This window comes from Rutidosis leptorrhynchoides, unplaced genomic scaffold (genome assembly GCF_046630445.1).
Source record: "Rutidosis leptorrhynchoides isolate AG116_Rl617_1_P2 unplaced genomic scaffold, CSIRO_AGI_Rlap_v1 contig259, whole genome shotgun sequence".
NCBI classification, from domain to species: Eukaryota; Viridiplantae; Streptophyta; class Magnoliopsida; order Asterales; family Asteraceae; genus Rutidosis; species Rutidosis leptorrhynchoides.
In genome coordinates, this window is record NW_027266506.1 from 39913 (window position 1) to 52334 (window position 12422).

Consider the following 12422-nt stretch of genomic DNA (forward strand, 5'->3'; position numbering starts at 1 on the left):
TTTCTCTGTAGGAAATTTACTTTGCTGCTTTAGTTCCTAACTCACATTTCCAAATAGAATTCATCCATACATAGAGAAACAAGAATTTCACTCACTGAAACAAACTTTGTGAAGTAGCATATATATTTATGATTATTAACTTCTAATAATAATATTTATATGCACACACAAACCGAACTCACAAAAATATCCAAACATAAATTCTAACTAAGAAATCATATATAGAAATCATGTAGGATTGGTTAGCAGCTATCCATATTCTTCTTGTTTTTAACTAAGAATGTGACAAACTCTGTTCACATATACTTAATTTTCCCCCTACATTGGGGCCTTTTCGCCGTAAACCACGATATGAGTTTCTTTACTAAAACGATTCTTCAAATTTGTATTATTGATGTGGAAACGACTTGTTTAGGAGTAGAATTCATAAGTCTTGGCTTGGACGATGATTTGCCTTAGTCCTCCGATAGGTGCCAGAATCATCAACAAGACGCCGAACACGATGCATATCTGCGAAATTCAAGATTTCATGGAATCACGCATTAGCTTATTTATGTCTATAATAGTGTATAATTACAAATGGTACAATAATTAAGCAGAGTAATGATTTAACCTACCCAATTAGTCCACCAAGATAAACTGAACCTCTTTGGTTTATAGATAGCTAACCACATGACACAAGGAAGCTGAAGAAACAAAAAGTTGTTAGTTTTTAATTAACGGTTGGTTACAATGTATATGTTTTCTAAACTCAAATTCGTAAGAAAGAGTGTGGCTTACGAAGTATGTGGTAGGTGCAAATGCAAATCCTCCGAAAAACGACAGAAGGCCACCGAAGAAAGGGAATGTAATGCCGATAAACATTGTGACGGCTGCATTTAAAAAAGTTTACACGATGAGCATAAAATAAGAAAATAGCTCCAAATTATATCCCTTTTTTTGCAAGGGAAAGGAAGATCACTCACCAACGTATACATTGCGGACAATGAAACGAAGAGCGCTACTAGGCTTGAAATTCATTTTCTTGACTAATACGGTTTCCATCATGTCAAACACTGGCATTGCATAAATCTGCAATAATCATGACATCTCAAATCCTGAACATAAACGAAAATTGTAAGGAAATAATTCATTTCATTTCATTTTTGTTGTTAGTTACCTGGTAACTCCCGATGACATGAAAAACGACGAACATATTAGCCATTGCAATGAGCCAAGCTGGTTTCTCGAGTGTGATAAGGATATTGTCATCGACAGAGTTTCCAAACATCCAGTATCCGATAAGAGCGACAGGGAAGTAACACAATGCCACCACTATGTAAGCCACGATAACTCCTTTCCACATTGGACCTTTAGATGGCTTCTCTGGTGTAGAAGGGATTGTCGCTTGAATCTCGAGAACTACGTTATGTCCTGCATAAGCAAATGCCACGTCCCCCAGTGCTGCTAAGAAGTTAAAAACTGTTCCTGATGTGCTCTTTGCCTTGTAACCGTATTGCACATCTGATTTCACTCCTTTGGCCAACGAAGCACTCCACGCAATCGTAGAATAACTGGACAAAATCATCAAATTACAAACATTTTCGGGAAAAAAACTAATAAAATGATGCTTTTACGCGCAATTCGTTAAATACCTTAAGGACATAACTGCGGCACACAGCGAAACGCCCGCAATGGAGTTGAAATTGGGAAGATGGGATAGGACAAAGTGAACCGAAGCGAATATCATGATGAAAAATGTCAATTTGATATCTTTGCAGTCTTTACAGACCAAGTCGTGAAATTTCTTCAGAGATTTTCCTCCGGTAACCATATAGACAATGCAGACTCCAACTTCGACGATCAATTGTTGAGGAACCACAATGTAAAGGCCGAGCTTTTCGCCGAACGCGTGTTGACCAAGTTCGTGATATCGGTCGAATCGTTTTCCTGGAACCATTTCGTGCATTTCCACCATTTGCCAGAGAGTGTAGAGTGTTATGATCCATGATAGGATTAGTATAACAACTCCAGGACCCCTGCAACAATACATATAGAAAAAAAAATAACAATTGTTCTTGTAAGGAATCAAACTATTCAATCGAAAATTGAAACAATTATCAGAATTTGAAATCGAAACTGAGCTTACCATCCGAGTTCAGCCATGGCGTAAGGAAGACTGAGAACTCCGGCGCCGACCATGGCGGTGACATTGTGAAAAGCAGAGTACCACCATTTTGCATTCCTCGACCCAGTAATTGGAAGCCATTCATCAATTTCCTTCTGCCTTGCTTTCTCATCATCAGTGATCTGATGAGACTAAATAAGAAAAATTTGTCAGCATATAAAAATTAAAACTTTAATTTGGGGAATTTTACAATGTTCAAAAAGGAATCAACTTTATTCGATAAACTTCAAATCAAACACTTTTTTTCAAGTGGGGTATGTGTCAATTTTGTCATGTTCTTCTACAAAATCTCAATCTTTAGACAGATTATATAACTACCAAATCCCCAATTCTTTGGAGAAAGAACATGATAAGATTATTAAAACAAGAATATCCAATTTGGTGTCATCGTCATCATTAGCCAGCTGAGCTGAGTTGTGGGAAAGCATGTTCAATTAGTATGAAACTTCCATTTGTCAATTTGCAGATTTTGCCAAGCACGTGTTTTTTTTTAGTCAAAGTTTGAAACTTTCAATATTCAACACTGAAAAAAAAATACTCAATTTTGGCTTATAAATTACTACTTTCTCCATCTTAAAATAATGGTCCACAAAAATAATAAAAAATCTCATTTTGATAAATAAATGTATAAGAAATAAATAAATTTATTAGATCTCCACCAAACAATATTAAATTTATTAGTTATAAGTTGACTTGATGACTAATTGGCCTGCACTTGCAGTTGCCGACAAGATTACACGTTAAAACTACAAGGAATCACCAGCTAAGCCGTTGAATAACGTCTGTCAATGTAATCCAAAACTTTAATTATAATAATTTTTTTTTGAAATAATAAAAAAAAAATTATAATGAAAGCCTTTAAAAATTAGAAATTTTTGGTGTAGAGACAAAAATTCGTGCAACTTGACACGTGGATTACTAGTACTTGACAACTTTTTAAGCTTTTAGATCTCCGTCAGAAAGTACTTGTATGAAAGCTTTTTAGAAAGTCGACAAATCTTTAGACAAGAAATACTACAACGGCCGAACAATATGTTTCATTGTTTTTTTACGATTTCTTGATTCATTTTTAATAATTCCATCCTTAATTAATTATCATTTTTTTAAAAAATGTGATGATTAATTAGAGGCAAAATAATAAAACTAATTAATTAAATAAAACTGCTTGGTAGTAATGAAATTTTAAAACTGGAATTAAAAAAAAAGGATAAAAAATAACCCTTTTCACGGGTTTAATTCAACTATATTTAATGTAGAGCTAGAGATTGTAAGAAAGTTCAATGGAGATCATATTAATCGTGGCCATTTATGGATCATTCAATGTAATAGTGTATGTAAAATGAAGATTTAAGCTAGAATTATTAAAGATTATACTATAATCTGTTTTCTTTCTAATCATAAGCTAGCTAAAGAACAAATCTCAAGAGATCTTGGGTTTTGTTCGAAAACAACAACAACCGGCCGGAATTGAGTCGGCTATATGAATTCTTAAGGTGAATTTGTTCGAAAAGACATATTAAATTTTCATGAGAGAGAGAGAGATTGAATTACGTACGTTGGATCGTGCATACTGATCTTGGTCTGGACCTTGAGTTCCCATGGCGGCTTTGAGCTGAGGAAAGAAGGAAAAGCTTGTCGATCGACAGTACAATGGCTAAATTAATATTTGGGACTAGCTAGTACTTAAGATATTTTTTTTCTTTCTTAAAGACAAAAGTACTTTGAGAGCTTATACTATGAAGTCTTGTTAATGGCTGTCCATATTTAAAGACAAACAATGGCTTTGTCTATGTGAGAGAGTGTATAGTATTTCTTGAAGATGACGTTTTTGTTTGACTTTACCAAGTCTTTGCTGTCACAAAATACCAATTACTCATACACCTCCTCAAGGTTTTCTATATGTTAAGTTCTACCCCTTGATATTTCAAAGATTACATTTTACTCTTCACTTTCCAATGAAAAAAGTAGACAGTCCACTAAAACCTTATCACTACCAACTTATAATTAAATCATAACTTATGTAAGCAGACTTTAATGTAGTAATAGAATTCCTATGTTACATCATATTGAGAAAGTAAAATTTGGTCTACATTGAATATTAATTGAAAATTTGCAAAGTCCACATGATTTAGCTATTTAACTAAAATTTAGGAATTTCATTAGCATTTTTCTATTATGTATCATCTTAAGCACGTTATCAAGCAAAGTTGTCAACTTTATCTATGTAGTTTATTTGGTGGATGCAACTAATTAAATTAAAAAAGTAAAGTTTTTCTAAAAAAAAAAAGAAGAGACTCACCGTAGGCTCTAATAGGCACCGCCGGTGACTTAATTGAATAATTATTAAAGTTTAGGGGCTTAATTTTATATATGTACAAATAGGTGTGTGCGCTTTTTATTAAATCCATGCAGAAATTTCCACGAAGAAAAGGTATCGGTATTCCGTATATGGCCGTCGTCCTCGACATATTAATAAGCCAAGTGGTTGCTCTCATAGAAATATTATTTTTACGTCAATTTTTCTTTTAATTTACACCGTCAAGAAAAAAAGTGTACTCGTAAGTACGTTTTAGAAATAATTAAGTATTTAGATTAAGAGTACGTCAATTTTTCTTTTAATTTACACCCTCAAGAAAAAAAGTGTACTCGTAAGTACGTTTTAGAAATAATTAAGTATTTAGATTAAGAAAATCTTCACATAATTCTATTTATTAACCATCATATATAGTTGTCGGAACATCAATTTCATTAACACAAGGCATTCTTCATCAGTGAAAAATTATTAATTCGCAGATTATAACACGTATGAACGAGCAAGCATGTCTTTAATTATATACTAATATCGTAGTGCTTAACAATAATCGAGTTTATTTTTGCTACGATATTAAGTTAAAACTAGTTAATGAATTAAATAAACTACATTCAAACATGAAAACGTGTGGACAGACTATAATTAGTAATTAATTTACTTCATTTATTTGATCAGCCATAAATACAACTCACAATCATTGAGACAAAAAATTTCGTTTTTTAGCTACTTGTTAGCACATAGGTTTTAGAGATACCAAATGAATTTAAGGAGGTCAATGGAATCATTTTATAATATATACTACTATAATTTGTTTAAGAAATATCCAAATATCATATTTGTATAGTCAAGAATTCCTTATCAGTTATCATGCCAAATATTTTTGCTTATAAATTAATGATATGTGATTAATTTACGTAACACGTCGATGATTAATTTGTACATAATTAAAATTGAGACGTCTATTATCATTTCCAAAAAAAAAAGCGTACATAGTTAATAAAAAAATTGAGAAAGTAGAGAGTTAAAATTTGAACATCTATAGATCATTCTCAAAATAAAATCAAAAGTGTTGGCTGTGTCCTTATAGTTTTTTAAGAAATTTTCCTTTAAATCCGGTTAGACCACGTAATAATATACTTTAATTTACATAGATAGTATTAGTTGTATAATAATATGCCCATCGATCCTGCTGTAAACCTCCCAGACAGTTCATGTGAACTTCGTTTCTTATAGTATCATATTTTTCGAGAAAAATAGGGTGGATCTAAATATACATCCTGAAATTTAATCACACTGTTTTATTTGAATTATCAAATTTACTCTTTTTATCATTTTAAACATTTTTCCAGATTTATTATAGAATAATTTCAATATTCAAAATTATTATATGTATATATGCTACTAAACTTGGCACAAATAAAAATTCATTGTTCGAACCAAACTATCATTTTCTGCATATTTCTATTCAAACTTCACCTTCGTTATACCCGCGACTTTCTACCGTAAATCTAACACGTCTTAACGATTGGTTGAATTTATCGTCGCTTACGAATAATTATTATTTTTTTTCCTCTCTTTAAATCTATTGCATTTGATGAAAATGATGGAGCTTTTCCGTGTGCAGTGCATGCAGACGTGCAGTTGTCTGGATACTAATCTTCGACCTTGTTCGTGCGTGGTTTCAATGGAGTTTTGGTTTCTTCTCTAAAGCAAAACTACCCAACAAGAAAAAAATCATCGTTACTGCTTCTTCCTCTGCATCTAGTAATTCCATTTCTTAGGAAGGGGAAAACAATCTTAGCTCTTAAATTTTGATCGATGGAATATCTATCGCTTATTCGAAATGTACAGGATTGTTCACTTTTGTATAATTTGATATCTTTTATTTAGAGTGGAAAAGTATCCGACGACTAATTAGTACGTAATTTAAAGTATTGGGGAAGATGAATTTGACCAATATAAAAGTATGATTGGAATGAAAAAAAGGCTAAATCTAGTAACTCAAGTATAACCGCATGATGCAGGGAAGCTGAAGAAACAAAAAGTGGGTAGTTTTTAATTAACGGTTACGATGTATATGTTTTCTATAATCCTTTCCGATAGTATAAATGTATAAATATTTTATACGTTATAAAATTTATCCATATTGAATAAAAAAATTGTATGATAAGATCTCATATTTTAATTTCGTCTAGAGTCTTTAGAATAGTTGAGTCGGTACTGCATAAAGAACAATATTGCTGGAACAATTGAAATCAAATATTACCATTGTCCGGAAATACTTATCATTTTGCTTATATAAATTCGGAGAGAATAATTAAATTGCGATAAAATAATTACCGGAATATTAATGCTAATATGGTAACAAGAAATGAATAATTAAGGTCAAGTTTGATACAATCATGCTGGATAAGATAAAATCCAAATAGTACAATTAAAAGCGAATATATAATACTCCATCGATATTTAATATGTTTTTTACTTATATATATCATAATATATAATATATGATGTTTTATCATTTTTAATTTGGGTGGATAGATTTGTATTGGACATTATAAAAAAATTACCGTGTACTGTAATATTTCGGTTTCACGTTTAGGTTTGGGCCGAAAGAGTATGAGCCATGTTACATAGTAACGCAAAAAAAGCCATAGTTGGCTGTAGAATTTAGGAAAGTCTTTAGAAAAATAAAGTGTACTGTCGGCCAGTATTAACTAATCCACCGCGTACTACAAAAATTCACAGTTCGTCTCCACTAAAATATTCTGAGTGTGTCCTCTTATCTCCTCTCTTGTATATTTTTATTTTTATTTATGTTGTTTGTCTAACACTCAATCAGTAATAATTTTGTCATTGTTGCTTAAAGCACCTAAAGACTTCCATATATCTCCAACTCGTCACATTTAATCTATGCCATTTTGATATATCACTTTTAGTGTTGTGCGTTCTTCCTATCATGATCATACAATCATTCTATTTTTTAACATAGTATCAAAGCATAGATGTCGGTGGCATGATTGTTGCTACATCCCTTAAAGTGTAGTAAGCTAACCAACGATCATTGTGCAGCGAGACTGCATCCACATAAGATTCGAGATAGTTTAGAAAAAAACTGAAAAGAATTATAACTTCATATATTGCATGTGAAAGAGTTTAAGAAAGGAAGTTTGACTTGATAGTAGTGATGTAAATTATTATAAGGGAGAAAAGGCTTTTGTAAAAGACAAGACTAACATCTCAAGCACAATCTGCCAAGAACTGCAGACATACTTCCACCTCCACCGACATATCAGCAAGAAAATCATTCAACCCAATTCTCTCCAATTTATCATAGAGCATATTTCTTTTTTGTTTTCATTGCAGCAGAGGTCTTATCAAGAGCATCTTTCTTCATTGTTTTCATTGCAGCTTTGATAGCAGCAGAGGTCTCCGACATTGATGATGAGTGGCGGCGAGTAGCGGCACAGATGATTGGGATGAGTGAAGATAGGCGAGAAGGCATGTTGACCTAAAAGTCCAGAAAGAAGAGCTGACGGTGGTTACGACACCGATCTTATAGGTCTTTGTGGTAGATACTCAACGATCACAATAATTCGCTTCCGCTAAAATATTTTGAGTGTAGATTTGTGAGATGTGTTCTTCTTTAGTTTTTAAGTTATGGTGGGGCTTGATTCTAGCTGAGCACAAAGAAAGTAAGCTCCTTTGTATCGTGGATATTATATTGACTTTAAGTCATTTGTGATTCTATAAATATGTGTATTCATTTTGAAGTAAAAAACGCAAGAAGAAGAAATGTAGTCTTTTAAAGAGAACAACTGTCCTCTTATCTCTTTTCTTGCGTGTTTTTTTTTTGTTTATGTTGTTTGTCTAACACTCAATCAAAATATTAATAACAATCTTGTCATTGTTGCTTAAAGTTCCTAAATACTTACATATATCTTCAACTCTCCATATTTAATCTATGTCATTTTGATATATCGATTTTAGTATTGTTGTGTGTTCTTCCTATCATGATCATACAATCATTCTATTTTTTTAACAAGTTGATTCTTTTAGTAAAATTATAAATATAAACCATTAATTTTTTTAAAAAAATATACATACCATTAATTAACACTTTGATTTTAAAAATAGACCGGCCACTCAACTGGCTATCTTGTCATATCCGCTCCATGAATTTATTCCTTAAAGTTTCGAGATATTAAATAAAAACACCTAACCTCAAAAAAAAAAAAAGAAAAAACTTGGTACGGAAATAGTATACATTTGGAAACGTGGTCAAAGAGTTAAAACTTTAGGTCAACTTTCATGTAGGTCTGAGCAAGAACACAGCCGTAATACTCGTTGAATAATACTCCAATTTTATTTTTTATTTTCAGCATACTATTCTTAATATTTTTGAGGTTAGAATAGTATTCTTAATTACTACCAACCAAGCATTCATATTTTATATGTGCCTAATAACGTATTAATGTATTCAAATTGCATAATGATGAACATTTGTTTAATTAATTCCAAGATTAGTTTTCTCGAATGTGACACTAAGTTTGTGCGTCCTGGTTCTACTTTCGTTGTTGCTTTGGATGTGTTCAATGAGGTTACCAGTTCTTCTATGCCATGTGACTCTAGTGAGATCGCTACCCCAAAATTTATGAAGAAATTGGCGGATATATATTTCACAAAGGTTGCTGCTTCTTCAGAATCAGTTTTCTCATTGACTCCTCGTCAGTTAGCTTTGTGGAAGTCTCAGCAGGAGCCCTACATCTCTGACTGGCTTCGTGCGGTCCCTATTGCTGGGTTAGGGCAGACCATGAATGGCCGTACCTACAGGTGTGTATTGAGTTACCGATTAGGTGTGTCATTGTTCTGGGTGTCCTTACCTTGTCCTGCCTGTTTAAGGGTTTTTGAAGGAGACTCCTTTGGTGATCATGCAGTGTCATGCGCTGGTTCTGTTGGCATCAAACATCGACATAACCTTGTTCGTGACACTCTCTTGGACATTTGCTTCCGCACGGATATTTCTACAGGGAAGAAGGTGGATATCGGTTTGGTTGATGGTCATGTCAGACCCCTACGCCCTAGGGACATCCTGCTCTATTCTTGGGATAGGGGGCTCGACGTGTGTGTTGATTTGACTGGGTCTTCTCCTTTGACCCAGTTTGGGATGGCAGACTTTGTCCCTGGACGTGTGGTGGAGGAAGCTGCTTGGCGCAAGTGTGTCAAGTACAAGAATTTGTGTATAACGAAGGGTTATGATTTTTTACCCTTCTCTTTCTCATCTTTTGGTGAATTGGAGGCGGGTGTTGTTACATTGCTCAAGCGGTTTCGAGAATTCTCCTTGACTCAGGATGTTGGGGCACGAGCCTCTATTCATATTTTTACTAAGATAGATTTTGCTATTGTTAAGGGAGTGGACGTCCAGATAGTATCTCGGTTGCCCACTAACTTCATGCATTATTGTTAATAATAATAATAATTATTATTATTATTATTATTTTGCAGAATATGTACTTGCTAGGTAAAGTTGTGGTTATGATAAATTATTCAAATAATATGATTTCATTTGAATCAAATTATAAAAGAATACAATTTTCTAACAATAAATTAATTTTTCTATTCTCAGTATATAATCGAATTTGACATTTTAACTTAAGAGAATCATTTAAACTAATTAATTACCTTCAATTGATCACGAGATTACTCACCACTTCGAATTAGAACTGACAGCAAGCTATGCTTATAGTTATCCGTTAAGCTTGAATAAATGACAAAGAGACGTCCACTTGTCCAAGCTGTCCAACCGAATATTTGTCCTCAACACTTATCCGTTTCAAAATATATGATATTTTAATTATTATAGTATGATATAATTAATTAATGAGGTTATTTTTGTAAAAAAATACTTCTCAATCTTTAACAAAATTGAACAAAACATCATATATAATTTGACAAATATATTGTTTGATAAAAATATCCTTATTATGCTAGATAATTACATCTATTAATCAAATACTACATTCGTCCCAAAATAGATGCAAATTTTTACATATAATTTATATTAAAAAAATTATATCTATTTTAAAACGAAGATAGTATTATGTATTTTGATACGAAAATAATATAAAGTTTGGTTAGTTTGTATTCGTTGTAACTAAAGAATTGCCTTTTTGCTTTATCACACACTTCGTATGATATTTTATCGTTTTTCTTACGTCAAATATTTAAAAATATATATTTTTCATTGGTCATACATTTCTTATGATATATATATATATTTTGTAGAATTACATTCACACAATCAAACTGAATTTTTTTGCTTCTCTTATCTTCTAAGTATATGTTTATCATATGATTTGATTTTTGGCGGGTAGTTTATAATAGGTTTATATATATATATATATAAATGTAATATTATTGTTTTGTTCACACTTAAGTCAACCGATAAGGTTACAACTTACAACGTAATATAATATTGAGAACGGAGAGTCAAGTCAACCGTCAAATGGACGGCGCCAAAAGGTTTCCGTTTATATTGAATCTTCAAAGTTAGTCCACTTTTTGGTTACATGCAGTTGGAGTATGGGACTCATCTTAATTATCACATCTTATACAATTCATAGCTTATAATTTAGCATATGGTTTTAACTTTCTCTTCCATTAAAGGACAAAAATAACAAATCCCGGAACACTAAAATCCTAAGTTATGCAGGAGGATGTCGTAATATGTCTATACACAGACCTTCGCTTATATATTTTTAAAAAATATTATCAAAAATCATCCATTTCGTACGAAGGGATTTGCATCATTCGGCAAAACATTATATTTGCTACACTTTTTGGGCAGAAACAATTTTACAACAATCATTTTTTCCATTTATTAATATTTTTCTATGAAAATCTTTAAATTTTACCGTCTGCTTAGATATCTATATCCGGTGATTTATTACATGTGTCAATTTTTAGACTATAAAAGTCTGTAGTCAATAGAAACAATAAGCCATATGATATGTATGGTGCATGCCACAATACTTGAATGTTGACCAATTAGAATCGAATCAAGTCGATCGCATTAATATCTAATATTTCGAAATGTTCTTTGACATTTCAAATTAAATGATAGCAGCAAACTTTATAAGTACTTGCTTCTTTTTTTTAATATGAAACGAATTGATAATTAAAGTACAAGTGGAAAATCGAAGCCGTTTGGGAATTATTTTATCCTTCATAGAAAATTCAGCGAAGCATCGTATACAATATATTCAATTAAAGAAGCATATTTTAAAATATTGTAGTTTTAATTACCAAATAAACTACACTTACTATCATATGGATCCTTAATCTTAGTTTTTATATCATGCGAGTCCTTTAGATAAGAAAAAGAAGGAAGCGTGTATATAATTTGATGGATGTCTCGACGAAGTAACCAAGTCGTTCCGTGACGTGGTGATGACATGGCCAGGTCGTTTTACACGAGGTTAATTATTAATGTCCCATTAAGTGACATGTCAGCAAACGTAGTAAAGGAGGTTTATCATCAAAAGTGAGTAATGCTATTCTTACGAAATTCACATGATCAATAATAATATGCATGATACGTATACTGTCACGTCATACTTTGTCATCTTTCCATCGAAAGTATACGTACTGAATACTGATCACATGGTAGGAAAAAAAAAGTTTTAAGGATCCAGATGATAGTAAATGTAGTTCAGGGCGTCAGTTAGTTGGTAGCCTAGGAAACATTTAGGGACCTTAAATGTCATAATCACAATATAATTTCAGAATCCTTCATTTTAATTGACTAATGACGAGTATGTGAAGTGGATTTCCATTAAATACATCCTAAAAGATTCGTATTTGTGTTCATATCTATTACATGACGAATTCAGTGGTAAGATTTCAAATGACGACAGTTTTTTTTTTTTTTTTCGTAATTTTGAT

At 32.1% G+C, this 12422-nt stretch overlaps 1 protein-coding gene across 1 annotated transcript; it reads right to left on the reverse strand.

Annotated features, from left to right (window-relative positions):
- Positions 1–411: 411 nt before the first annotated feature.
- Positions 412–3767, reverse strand: LOC139882330 (lysine histidine transporter 1). The gene is made up of 8 exons (XM_071866669.1): positions 3723–3767; positions 2129–2298; positions 1635–2018; positions 1160–1553; positions 966–1071; positions 781–872; positions 618–686; positions 412–510 (listed from the first exon to the last, which is right to left on the reverse strand). The coding sequence occupies exons 1-8, from the start codon at positions 3765–3767 to the stop codon at positions 412–414; spliced, it is 1359 nt and encodes a 452-aa protein (XP_071722770.1).
- Between the last annotated feature and the right edge of the window lie 8655 nt (positions 3768–12422).

Bases quoted from the DNA above. Each gene is read 5' to 3' on its own strand.
- LOC139882330 (XM_071866669.1), bottom strand. From the start codon at position 3,767: ATGGGAACTCAAGGTCCAGACCAAGATCAGTATGCACGATCCAAC. The intron at 2,019-2,128 runs GTAAGCTCAGTT...GTATTGTTGCAG, and splicing joins GCCATGGCTGAACTCGGATG to GGGTCCTGGAGTTGTTATAC. The intron at 1,554-1,634 runs GTATTTAACGAA...GATTTTGTCCAG, and splicing joins GCCGCAGTTATGTCCTTAAG to TTATTCTACGATTGCGTGGA.